Below are 12,251 nucleotides of genomic sequence, written 5' to 3' on the forward strand. Positions count from 1 at the left end.
TACTGGAGAATTGGATATCATATCCTGTGAGTTGTTTCATGATGTTGTTGCTGGTATTCCATTTTGCTTAGTTTGAGGGGAAAGATTTAAATGTTGTTTTTAAAAAAAAAATAAGCAAAACCACTCTGAGCCAGATTTAAGCAGTAAGAACAACTCTAATCCATCAAATGAATAGATTTAAATTAATCAACCCTGAGGGATGAGATGGGGAGGGAGGTGGGATGGGGGTTAAGGATGGGGAACACATGTATACCCACGGTGGATTCATGTCAATGTATGGCAAAAACCACTACAATATTGTAAATTAGCCTCCAATTAAAATAAGTAAATTAATTAAAAAAAATTAATCCCATTGAAGAATACAAGTAGGGACTCATGACAGCTTCTTGGGAAATGGGTATTCTGCTTTAACTTTTTAAATTGTTTTAGTTTTTGGTTGTACTGGGTCTTCATTGCTGTTTGTGGGCTTTCTCTAGTTACAGTGATCGGGGGCTACTCTTCATTGCGGTGCACGGGCTTCTCATTGCATCGCTTCTCTTGTTGCGGAGCACAGGCTCTAAGCGCATGGGCTTCAGTAGTCGTGGCTCGAGGGTTCTAGAGTGCGGGCTCAGAAGTGGTGCAGGGCTTTAACTGTTACACGGCGTCTGGCATCTTCCCGGACCAGGGATCAAGCCCTTGTCTCCTGCATTGGCAGACAGGTTCTTAACCACTGTACCCCCAGGGGAGTCCTAAATTTTTAAAATTCTTAAGCTGTAGTTCCTTTAAGGCCAGCTGTGCACAGTTGGCCTAGAACATTATTTTATTTTATTTATTTATTTTCTACACAGGACAGGCCATGAGTGATAATCTATGTGTAAAACACCAGACAGAGCTGATTCCAAAATTATCCTCACTTACCATTGCTCCTCACACATTTCTTATAGCACCATCTGATCTGAAAGTGTTTCAAATACTTTTGCTTTTCAGCATTCAATATGACATCAAAGAAAATTTGAGCTGTATTTAACTTAGAAGAATTTCCCATTTTTATTGTTTTTATTGTGGATTGAACAATGTGTATTGTTTCGTCAAGTGTTGACTTGGCATTTCACTGTCCAGAATCCAGCAGGAAGCATAATACTTTCCTCCCAAATCTGTCCTAAAAATAAAGTTGTTCTTTTGCTTTTCAACATCGCCGCAAACGTGTGTTGTGCTTTTCCCTAAACTTCATCCGTGAAAAACACATTCCTTACTTAGTGTTCTTCTTAGACAAACCATAATCTGGAGATAAACAATATCTTGAGGAGGTTCTGGATGCAAAATCCATGGCAACAAGAGGCTGCGTTTATCTTACCTCTGCTGTATCCCACTGCTATGCACACAAGGGACACTCAATACATAGTTTTAAATGAACATCTTTAAATTTATAATTGTTTATTAAACATTTGATGTTAAAAACAAAGCATATTTATTTTAGAGATCTTAGGAAAAATAGAGAAACAAGAAGGGAAAGAAAAGATACTGCTACTTAAAGTGAAAGTGAAGTCGTTCAGTCGTGTCTGACTCTTTGTGACCCCATGGACTGTAGCCTACTAGGCTCCTCTGTCCATGGGATTTTCCAGGCAAGAGTAGTGGAGTGGGTTTCCATTTCCTTCTCCAACTGCTATTTAAAGATGACCACTATTAACACTTTGGCATATTCCTCCAGACATTTAATTTATGCATATGTACATATTTTTCTTTTTAAATCATGCTATACATACAGTTTTTTTTAAATTTACAGTGTACTCAATGTATATATTCCATGCCATCAAATAATTTGAGCTATGTCATTCTTGATGTCTGTTATTTCACAGTAAGAATTATCCATAGTTTATGTAACTAATCACACTAGGAAACATCCTCATGCTATAAATGCTCTAGTTTTTAGCACTTTAAGAAAATAGGACATATGTTTACTAAGGAGTGAGTGTTTAGAATTCAGGGAACAACACTAATACTTCAATCTTTTATGAAACAGGAACATTCTAAATGACTTCTCATGTGGAAGTAACATGCGTCATTTTACAGAAATAACACATGTGTGAAGTGAAGTGAAAGTTGTTCAGTCGTGTCCGGCTCTTTGCGATCCCGTGGACTATACAGTCCATGGAATTCTCCAGGCCAGAATACTGGAGTGGGTAGCCTTTCCCTTCTCCAGGGGATCTTCCCAACCCAGGGATCAAAGCCAGGTCTCCCTCATTGCAGGCAGATTCTTTAGCAGCTGAGCTATGTGTAAGACTATCTAAAGAAAACAGTAGCCCCAGTGCTTCTGGTGTCGAGAGGGGAACCCCAATCCAGCTTCCTCCATACCACCAAATGGCCCCTCAAGAAAGAAAGAAAGAAACGGTTGCCATACTTATTCGTGTTTGAGGCCAAACATTCTAATTCTTTTGTTTCCTATTTCACCTGAGAACACTAGTCCCTCACTTCCGCTCCCTGCTTTAGATGGGATGGCAGATCTAGACTGTGTTACTTTGAAGATCAAAGATTTACTCTAAGAAAAACTGACCCCATCTGACAAGTGTATTGGGTGTTGTTTCTAAGACTGCTTTTGACATTAATCTGTGCTTAAGAGTCATGACAGACGTACCATATATGGTGGTAAGACTGAATAATGCAAAGGATGGTATTCACATCACGGTGTAGGGCTAGGGGAACACCATATTTGGTGGGGATTATATATCTGACTAAAGAGAATTCCTACTGGTCTCATGGAGCTCCCCATCCTATTCACACATACCTAGAATCATATTTTAATTCCCACTTGGAAATTGCCATATGCTAAATCCATTTAGCATAAACACAAATGGACTTCTCCAGAACTCACTACTACTACTGAGCAGGTTCTACAAGCATTTAATGGAGAACCAGCAACATCTCCTTTTTAGATGGGACTTTCAATGATAAAGTATTTTAAGTGGTATATATAAAGTTTATTCCTAGCCAGCTTCTCAGCCTGAATAACTGAATGTGTCCTATAAACTGTAAGGATTAAAACAAGGTTAAGATATATGGGTCAGGTGGTCTGGTATTCCGATCTCTTTCAGAATTTTCCACAGTTTATTGTGATCCACACAGTCAAAGGCTTTGGCATAGTCAATAAAGCAGAAATAGATATTTTTCTGGAACTCTCTTGCTTTTTCAATGATCCAGCGGATGTTGGCAGTTTGATCTGTGGTTCCTCTGCCTTTTTTAAAGCAGCTTGAACATCTGGAAGTTCACGGTTCACGTATTGCTGAAGCCTGGCTTGGAGAATTTTGAGCATTACTAGTGTGTGAGATGAGTGCAATTGTGCGGTAGTTTGAGCCTTTCTTTGGGATTGGAATGAAAACTGACCTTTTCCAGTACTGTGGACACGACTGAGTGACTGAACTGAACTGAACTGAAGATATATGGGACAGGTTAAACATCTAGTAATTTGCTAAAATGCTTTTAGTTTAATTTGCAGTAAAAATTTTTACTTAATACTTAAAAAGAAGTGTTTCCAATAATATCTGAGACCTAGAATTAAACTAAGAATAAAACCAAATATGGAAAGAAAATATTCACCTAAGTCAATTTGAGGTCACCAGTGACTACTATAGGGTAAAAGAACCATTATTTCATGCTGCCCATGGGCAAAACCATGACTTAAGGCTTTTCAGTTGGAAAAAGGGGTAGCAGGGGTTGAAGTAGGGAGGGACTGTTCCTCTCCAATTTCCTCCAAGAAGAGCTGATGTGTCTTTAGTTATAGGGAGTGACTCTTAGGTCTTTGGGTTTACCCCCTTAGCACCTAGTATGGTGCTTGCACAGAGCACACATTCCTATCTATCTATTTACAGATGAGAAAGAAGAGGGGATCAGCAGAAAGGGAAGGTCTGGATTCGCCATGACCCTCTACGAGCCCCCAACAATCCTTTGGCTGATGGCTCCCGGCAAGGTATAGATGAAGAGGACCAGGAAGATGATGAGGATGATCAGAATGAAACCGATGATGATGTACTTCTTGTAATTCCTCCAGATGAGGTGGTACAGGCACTTGAAGGGGCTCACGAACCAAGAGAAGGAGGTGTTCGGGCGGCTGAGAAGGAAGCAAGAGAAGATCAGGGGAGGTGCCAGATTGTCAACACATAGGAATCTCAAGATCTCAGGAAGGATTTCTGACTCTCAGTTTTGCGAGGACCCACAACGAGAGGCCTGAAAATGGGAGAAGACCATGTTGTCTTCAAGCAGGAGCAAGCTAACTTTTTATGTGATAATGATTCCTCATCATTCTAAAGAGTGGTCCTGAGGAGGGCAAGAGCCTAGTTAAAACCTAGCCAGAGAACTGATAGCCCTCTGTCTGCCCTACCCTGACCAGTTCAAGCCTCACCTCTTCCATGAAGCCCTCCCTGACTACCCCAGTCCACAATAATTCCTCTCGTTCTGAATTCCTACCTCACTCGTTGCTTGACCTACCCACTTTTTGAACCTAATATGTGTTTTCCACACTCTGATAACTATTTTATGAATCTGTGTGCCCTCCCTAAATAGACTGAAAGCTTCTGGAAGGCAGAGTTTATATATTTCTTTGGTGTTCTTCAAAGTGGTTTTTTTTTTTTTAAGTAGGTACAGTAGCTTAATAAATAATTTTGAATTAATGAAGCAACCATTATGTTCCCAACACTATGAAAGATTAAATATAGGTGCAAAGAAGGGAACACCTACTCATCAGGAGACACTTGGGGTCCAGGGAGGAATAAGATAGCTGTAATTTGAGAGGGTATTTTGTGTACATATTTCATATCTATCAATATATATGTTTACTGTTTTTAACTTTTTTTTTTTTTTAGTTTTTCTGATTTGGACCATTTTTAAAGTCTTTATTGAATTTGTTTCAATATTGCTTCTGTCCTATGTTCTGATTTTTTTTACCACAAGCCATGTGGGGTCTTAGCTCCCAACCAGGGATCAAACTCGCACCTTCAACATTGGAAGGTGAAGTCTTAACCACTGGATCACCAGGGAAGCCCCATGTGTTTACTTTTTAATTGATATATAACCATGGTTTAAACTGAATATGGTAATCCTCGCTGCTAGTAATTCTATTTCTGGAAATTTATTTTAAGTGATAATTTATAAAGGGGAAACATTTTATCATATTATAATAATGGAAAAAGGTAGAAGTAAATTAAACATCCAACTATGGGATGGCAACCAACTTAAATATGGGTATCGAGTCTATGAACAATTCCACAACCATTAAAAAAAATCCTCTGACAATTATGGCAACAATTTTCAGCCAAGGATAAGTGAAATATAAAGATAATTTTGCATGCATGATTAGAGAAAGACTAGGAAAAAAATTCATGTGAAACTCACATTTGCATACAAAATTAGTTGAAAAAATATATGAAATTATTCTGGAATTGCTTATTTGGTAGTATTATGAAAAAGTGTCCTTTCCATTTGCCAGATACTAAGATTTTTGGAATATTTTTCAATTATAGAACCATGCCAATAAAGAATCAGCCTGCAATGCAGGAGACACGGGAGACCTGGGTTTGATCCCTGGGTTGGGAAGATCTCCTGGAACAGGAAAATGGTAACCCACTATAGTATTCTTGCCTGGAGAATCCCACGGACAGAGGAGCCTGGTGGGCTATAGTCCATGGGGTTGCAAAGAGTTGGATACGACTGACTGACTAAGCACAAACAAAACAAAAAGAACCCAAAACTACATGAATTGGACCTATTGACTCCTCCTCACTTCTCGCTTCTCCCGGAGGGATGTTTTGGAGAAATGCTTGCATCCACTGATATGGGGACCACAGAGGGCCTTTCCCGTGTCTGATCCCCTCGCCCCCGTGACTTCACTCACTTGGGCTTGTCCAGGGGCTCTGGCTCTTTCCGGGCTTTTCCAACAGGATTTTTCTCAGCTTCCTCTGCCGTCACGAGGTGGAACTCGGCTTCAACCTTCCCCTGCACAAAGACAAAACTCTCAGTTTCTAGTCACAAAGCGCTGCGGGGTGGGGGCTGGGGGGGAGGGCAAGGCCAACTTTCTAGAAGAACTGTTATCATGTGGGAGAACGCCGGGAAGGATTTTGACTACCCAGCTGCTTTATTTCAAGGAAATATTATCTTTTTGGTCCTGGGAGAAGCCATTTTTACGATGGACAATAAAAGTCCTGAAATAATGTTACTCGACTTTTGTGAGGTCCCATGTGTACACATAGACACACAGATTTCATTTGTAATCATTTAATATCTGTAGAAGCAATATGAATTATAGAAAATAGAAAAGGGGACTAATTACTTGAGTAGCAAACCCTTTTGAATCTGCTACCATCTTTCTTCTCTGTCAATGACTCTCAAGCGGAGCTGGGTGTGTACGGACCTACATTTGCCAAATGGATTTTCTGTCATCCTTGTTTTTGTTGTGCCCTCTAAGTATTTTAGAATTATCCTTTTATTCTAGCACTCTCTTCCCTTCTCTTCCCTCAGAGAGAAACAGTCTCTTTGGTTTGAAAATTGTGAATCATAAGCTTCTTCAGAGCACCGTGCCAAGGTTATTGGCAGGGATGTAAGTCTTGGGTTATCAAAGGACGAGACAGGACTTCTGTAAAAGGTGAGAGTCATTCTTTCTTGCTCATTCACTACTTTTGGAGGCTCCCTGTATACCAGGCACTGTTCTCGGCCCTGGGGACTTAATGATTAAGAAAAATAGGATCCTTGATCTACTAGAGCTCCTGTTCTTGGTGGAGGAGACACTTTCTCCTGCTCCTTTGGTTTTGTGGATCAAGATTCAAGGTGAGGGACTTCCCTTGTGGTCCAGTGGTTAAGATTCCATGCTTTCAATGCAGAGGACACAGGTTTAATCCCTGGCCAGGGAATTAAAGTCCCACATGCTGTGTGATGTGGCCAAAAAAAACAAAATTAGAAAAGATTCAAGATGATAGGAGGGACACAGAAGTGGCAGGAGACTGGAGCAACATCAAGGAATTTTAGCACCTATGTTTGCTGTCAAGTTTGCCTTTCTGAATCCCGTGTGGATGGGGCATTACCTGACTTTTGAGGTTGATTTCTTACCCAATAAAAAGGTCTAAGGTTCTAATGAACCAATGATCTGTGTTAACTTATTTATTCTTTCTGAAAAAGCCAGGGTTTCTTCATACATATATATATATATTTCATTCTTATTTATTTATTATTTTTTTGTGCTGGGTCTTCATTGCTGCATGGGCTTTTTCTCCAGGTGCAGTGAGTGGGGCTGCTCTCCAGCTGTGGTAGGCAGGGGTCTCACCGCGGTGGCTTCTCTTGCTGTGGAGCACCGGCTCTAGCTCACATGGGCTTCGGCAGGTGTGGCACATGGGCTTAGAGTGCACCATGGTTTGTGGTTCCCGGGCTCTAGAGCACAGGCTCGACAGCTGTGACCTGTGGGCTTAGATGCTCCGCGGCATGTGGGCTCTCCCCAGATCCGGGATCAAACCTGTGTCTCCTGCTTTGGCAAGTGGATTCCTTACCACTGAGCCACCAGGGAAACCCAAGCCAGGGCTTCTTAACAAACAGGTTTAGTTGCTGGCAGCCACAAAAATGTAATCATGGGAGAAATTAGAGAGAAATAGAGTATTTGGGGTGAGTGTGGGTCCCTTGGTTGGGAAGAGCCCCTGGAGAAGGGAAAGGCTCCCCACTCCAGGATTCTAGCCTGGAGAATTCCATGGAATGTATAGTCCATGGGGTCACAAAGAGTCAGACACAACTGAGTGACTTTCAGTTTCACTTTTTTTTCACTTTTTTGGAGCAGGCGCAGAGACATACTGTCATGGCTGTCTGAATTAGTAAAGAAGCACAGTGGGCTTTTATTACAAGTGAAGTCATGAGTTCAAATCTAGGTAGACTCATCCATTCTTTAGACTAGCACTGTGACCCAACTCAGAAGGGATTAAATTCATATGACCCAGAAATATTCCTTAAAAATATGTGTATATATACTCATTCCTATTGAGAAATTTTGGCTCCATCAGCAATGACTTGCACATAAAGGGACTAAGGAAATACTTGGAAAGAAAGAATATAAAGTTTTATCCATTCTTGTCACTCCTCTACACATCTTTTAACATCACAATAATAGTAATATAACTCTAACTGTAATTGCAATGCTTTATTGAATGCTTGTTTTGCCCCAGATTTGTTTTTTTGTCTATAATCTATCTATCATAGTGACTAGAAAAGTAGGTCTCCTTTATATAGGTAGAGAAATAAAGCCATAAAAGTCAAATAACTTTCCCAAGGTCCCATAGGCAATTAGATAACCAACTGGAATTTGAACCAAACTCTGTATGATTCCAAAGTTCATGCTCTTTCCTTTATAGCAAGCTGCCTTCCAATTGCCAGATAATTGGACTAAAATTTTTATGAGACCCTTCCCAGCTCTAACATGAGATGATTCTATGATTGCCTTCATCATTGCCACCTAAAGGTGTTTGTCTTCTTGGGCCTTAGTCTCCTCATCTATCAAATGGCCAGAGGCTCTTTAAAGCAACTTGGCTCTAACTTTTAGGTTTCATGAAAGGCAGAGTTAGAGCTTAGGATAACTGTGTAAGATTTCATGGCTGGAATAAACCCAAGAAGCCAGCTCCCAATGCATGGCAGAGAGGGCTTCCAATCTGTAAGATAAGACCCTCTGGCTGGTCTCCAGAGGTTTTTCAGCAATGACCTGGGCTCCACTGTGCAACACTTTTATGTGCTAGGAGCCTCATTCAACTCCTCTATACTTGACAGAGCTTAAGAGTCACTAACCAACTGCTGGGCTCCAGAATGTTTGGAACAGAGGACAAAATCCAGTGGAGAACAAGTGAGTATGAGAGTGAAGGGATCACAGGTGCCTTTTTTTCTTCATTGATTAACAATAAGCTTAGCTAGAGTGTGTATAACTTGCATGGTGGTGTATTATTCCATTTAAACCACTTGACAGCTTGGCAAAATAGATGACATTTTTATTCTCAGGTTACAGCTCAGGAAACGAAGGCTTGATGATATTTGCTAACCTATGTCACAAAACTAGGATTTGTACCCAGGTCCTCTGACACCAAATCCCATCCTCCACTATTTTGGAAGAAAAGCTATGACGAACCTAGTGTTTTAAAAAGCAGAGACATCACTTTGCCAACAAAGGTGCATATCGTCAGTGCTATGATTTTTTTTAGTAGTCATGTATAGATGTGAAAGTTGGGCCATAAAGAAGGCAGAGCACTAAAGAATTGATGCTTTCAAACTGTGGCACTGGAGAAGACTCTTGAGAATACCTTGGACAGCAAGGAGATCAAACCAGTCAATCCTAAAGGAAAGAAACCATGAATATTCATGGGAAGAACTGATGCTGAAGCTCCAATACTTTGGTCACCTGATGTGAAGAGCTGACTCATTGGAAAAGATACTGATGCTGGGAAAGACTGAAGGCAAAAGAAGGGGGCGACAGAGGATGAGATGGTTGGATGGCATCACTGACTCAATGGACATGAGTTTGAGCAAACTCAGGGAGACAGTGACAAATAGGGAAGCCTGGTGTGCTGCAGTCCATGGGGTTGCAAAGAGTTGGACACAACTGAGTAGCTAAACAACAATATCTTCTGCTATTTTATGTGTCTAAGTGGTTTCATTCTGTGGAAGAAGTGAACCAGCCTATTTATTTAACAATCAATCAATATGCCTATTCTGAAATGTTCAAGAAGAATCTCACAATCACTGCCATTCCCCAGCATTAGAATATATTTTTGATGTTAAATGTTGAAAAACACATACTTGCTATAAAGAGGGAAAATGTTGCACAGATGAGGCCAGATACAAAATGATACACTATGTGTGATTTCATTTAGCTAAAGAAGGCAACGGATCAATTGATGAGGTTAGAGGTCATGATAGTGGTCAGGACAGAGGCATGAGGGGTCTGGGTCACTGGAGAGGTTCTGCTTCTTTGTCTAGGTACTGATGGGAGTGTCCAGTGTGTAAAAATGCATGGTTGGTGCACTTTTCTAGAATGTATATTACTCTTTTCTGTATGTAAACATATTATGTATTAATAAAATTGGCTTTAAAAAGAAAAGAAAAACATGTTTTTGACTTCCATCTAATAGTTGGCCTTCAGTAACAGAGAATAGTAGGGCAAGGCATAGCCTAACAGCACAGGAATTGAGTGAGTAGGATTTCATGCAGACAAATTTATATCTGAAATCAAATTCTACCACTTACTAGCTGTGTGACCTTGGGTGAGTTACCTGCCCTCTCTGTCTCACTCATCTGGGGATGTTAGTAGCATGTACCCCATAAAGTTGCTTTGAAAAATAAATAACACTTATACAGTGCTCACCCCGGTGTTGGTGAATATCAAACTCTTAAAAAATCATAGTTCTTACCTTCAACACTATTTCATGGACAGAAATGCATAATTTAATGAGAAATATATTCTGTTTATTCAGAAAACTCTCAAAAAAATCCCAAGGACCCATATTCTCACAGAAAAATTTTAAAAGGAAAAAAAAAGGAGGCAGAGGATATGAAATGAATTCTGCCCAAGTCATAGGAGTCATTAGCTAATATTATGAAAAGCCTCGACCCCGCTTCACTGCCCTGCCTGAGTGGGCATGAAGGGTTTATCTGGCATCACAAAGGCAACAGGGGGAAGGTGTTTCCTAACGCAGTCTGATAAATGCTGCTCCTCATTCCATATCTCTCCACACAGAGGCCATATCCTATTTCAATCATCAGTATTCAACCAAGCACCAAGGAGAAGCTTTAAGCTAATAATATCCTCCCAATGTAATTTTAAATCAGAGTTAGAAAGAGTGGACACTTTGAGAGACTATCTGTTAACCTAATGACATCTATGGATGGAAGAAAATGATAAGGAAAGGTCCTGACAAGACTAGATTTGTGGTATCGCGGCCATTGCTTATGGGCTTCACACTTCACTGAGCCCCGAGGGAGGAAGCTGGGGGAGGCGAAGAAGTGATTCTGTTGAGGTTGGATATGCTGTCTTCAGCAATAATGATTGCTTTTTAAACACAACCTTCACTTGTATAAGATGAGGCATTCTCATACATTAATGGTGGGAATGTATGCTGGTTAAATCCTTTAGAAAGAGGAATACATATATACACAATACATACATATACACATGAAAGTGAAAGTTGCTCAGTCATGTCCAACTCCTTGGGACTCCATGGTCTATACAGTCCATGGGATTCTCCAGGCCAGAATACTGGAGTGGGTAGCCTTTCCCTTCTCCAGGGGATCTTCCCAACCCAGGGATCGAACCCAGGTCTCCCACATTGCAGGCAGATTCTTTACCAGCTGAGCCACAAGCGAAGCCCACATACCCATATATATGTACATGCACATATGCATGTGTGTGTGACTGTGTGCATTACAGTACATGATCATACTCTGGACCTAGGAACTCCATTTCTCGATAGCTAATTGAAGGAAATAATTCAAAACTCAGTAAAAGCTTTAACACAAAACACATAGTCATTATTCTTCTGGATATTCAAATTGTCCTATTTGTTATAATGAGATGTCTCAGGGTCACACTGCATTTATCTGCCCCTGACCTGGAGACAGCCATTTCCCCAAAAATATATGGATTCTTTTAGTTGGAATTGGTATTTAGAAACAAGTGTCAGGGTGCTAGGGACCTTGTTTGCTACTGGGTTAGAAAAAAATAATTTTAAATTCATGAGTCAATGATGATACAAAAAAAATAAAGCAAGAGAAAAAAATCTCATTTACCACCACTAAGTATGAATCTTACACTAATTCTTGATTCAAAAACTTGGTAGTGAATGGAGAGAATTAAACATTTATCTGATTTTTTTTAGGGGATGTGGTGACTATAGTATATATCCATTTGATGAGAAAAAGCTCTTCTTAACACATAAATGCCAACTAATAAATGAAAAACAATGATATAATTAGATAATATATAGATGGATGGATAGATAGATAGCCAGATAGATAGACAGATGATAGATAAAAATGGCTGGGGGCCTATTTGAAAATAAAATAGATCAAAAAGATAAGTAATAGCAACATATCAACTATGACTGAATCTCATTTTAAAAAAAAACAGCTAGAAAATACATTTGAGGACAATAGGGTATCTTTTTATAGAAGGAGAAATGAATATGATATGGATATCAAGTTATATTAGACAATAGTATTAATTTATATGTGATGATGGCATTATAGTTATGTAAGAGGATTTCCATATTCTC

The 12,251-nt window shown here is 39.9% G+C and overlaps 1 protein-coding gene across 3 annotated transcripts in view; it reads right to left on the reverse strand.

Moving 5' to 3' along the window:
- Positions 1 to 3,575: 3,575 nt before the first annotated feature.
- Positions 3,576 to 12,251, reverse strand: part of FER1L6 (fer-1 like family member 6) — a 162,214-nt gene continuing 153,538 nt past the window's right edge. For all 3 annotated transcript variants that reach the window (XM_043880377.1, XM_043880375.1, XM_043880376.1), the window contains 2 exons: positions 5,861 to 5,961; positions 3,576 to 4,081 (listed from right to left, as the gene is read on the reverse strand). In XM_043880377.1, coding sequence (XP_043736312.1) covers positions 3,898 to 4,081; positions 5,861 to 5,961 — 285 coding nt within the window. In that variant the 3' untranslated portion in view covers positions 3,576 to 3,897. The remainder of the gene's footprint in view (positions 4,082 to 5,860; positions 5,962 to 12,251) is intronic.

The sequence above is a fragment of the Cervus elaphus genome, chromosome 21 (assembly GCF_910594005.1).
Source record: "Cervus elaphus chromosome 21, mCerEla1.1, whole genome shotgun sequence".
NCBI classification, from domain to species: Eukaryota; Metazoa; Chordata; class Mammalia; order Artiodactyla; family Cervidae; genus Cervus; species Cervus elaphus.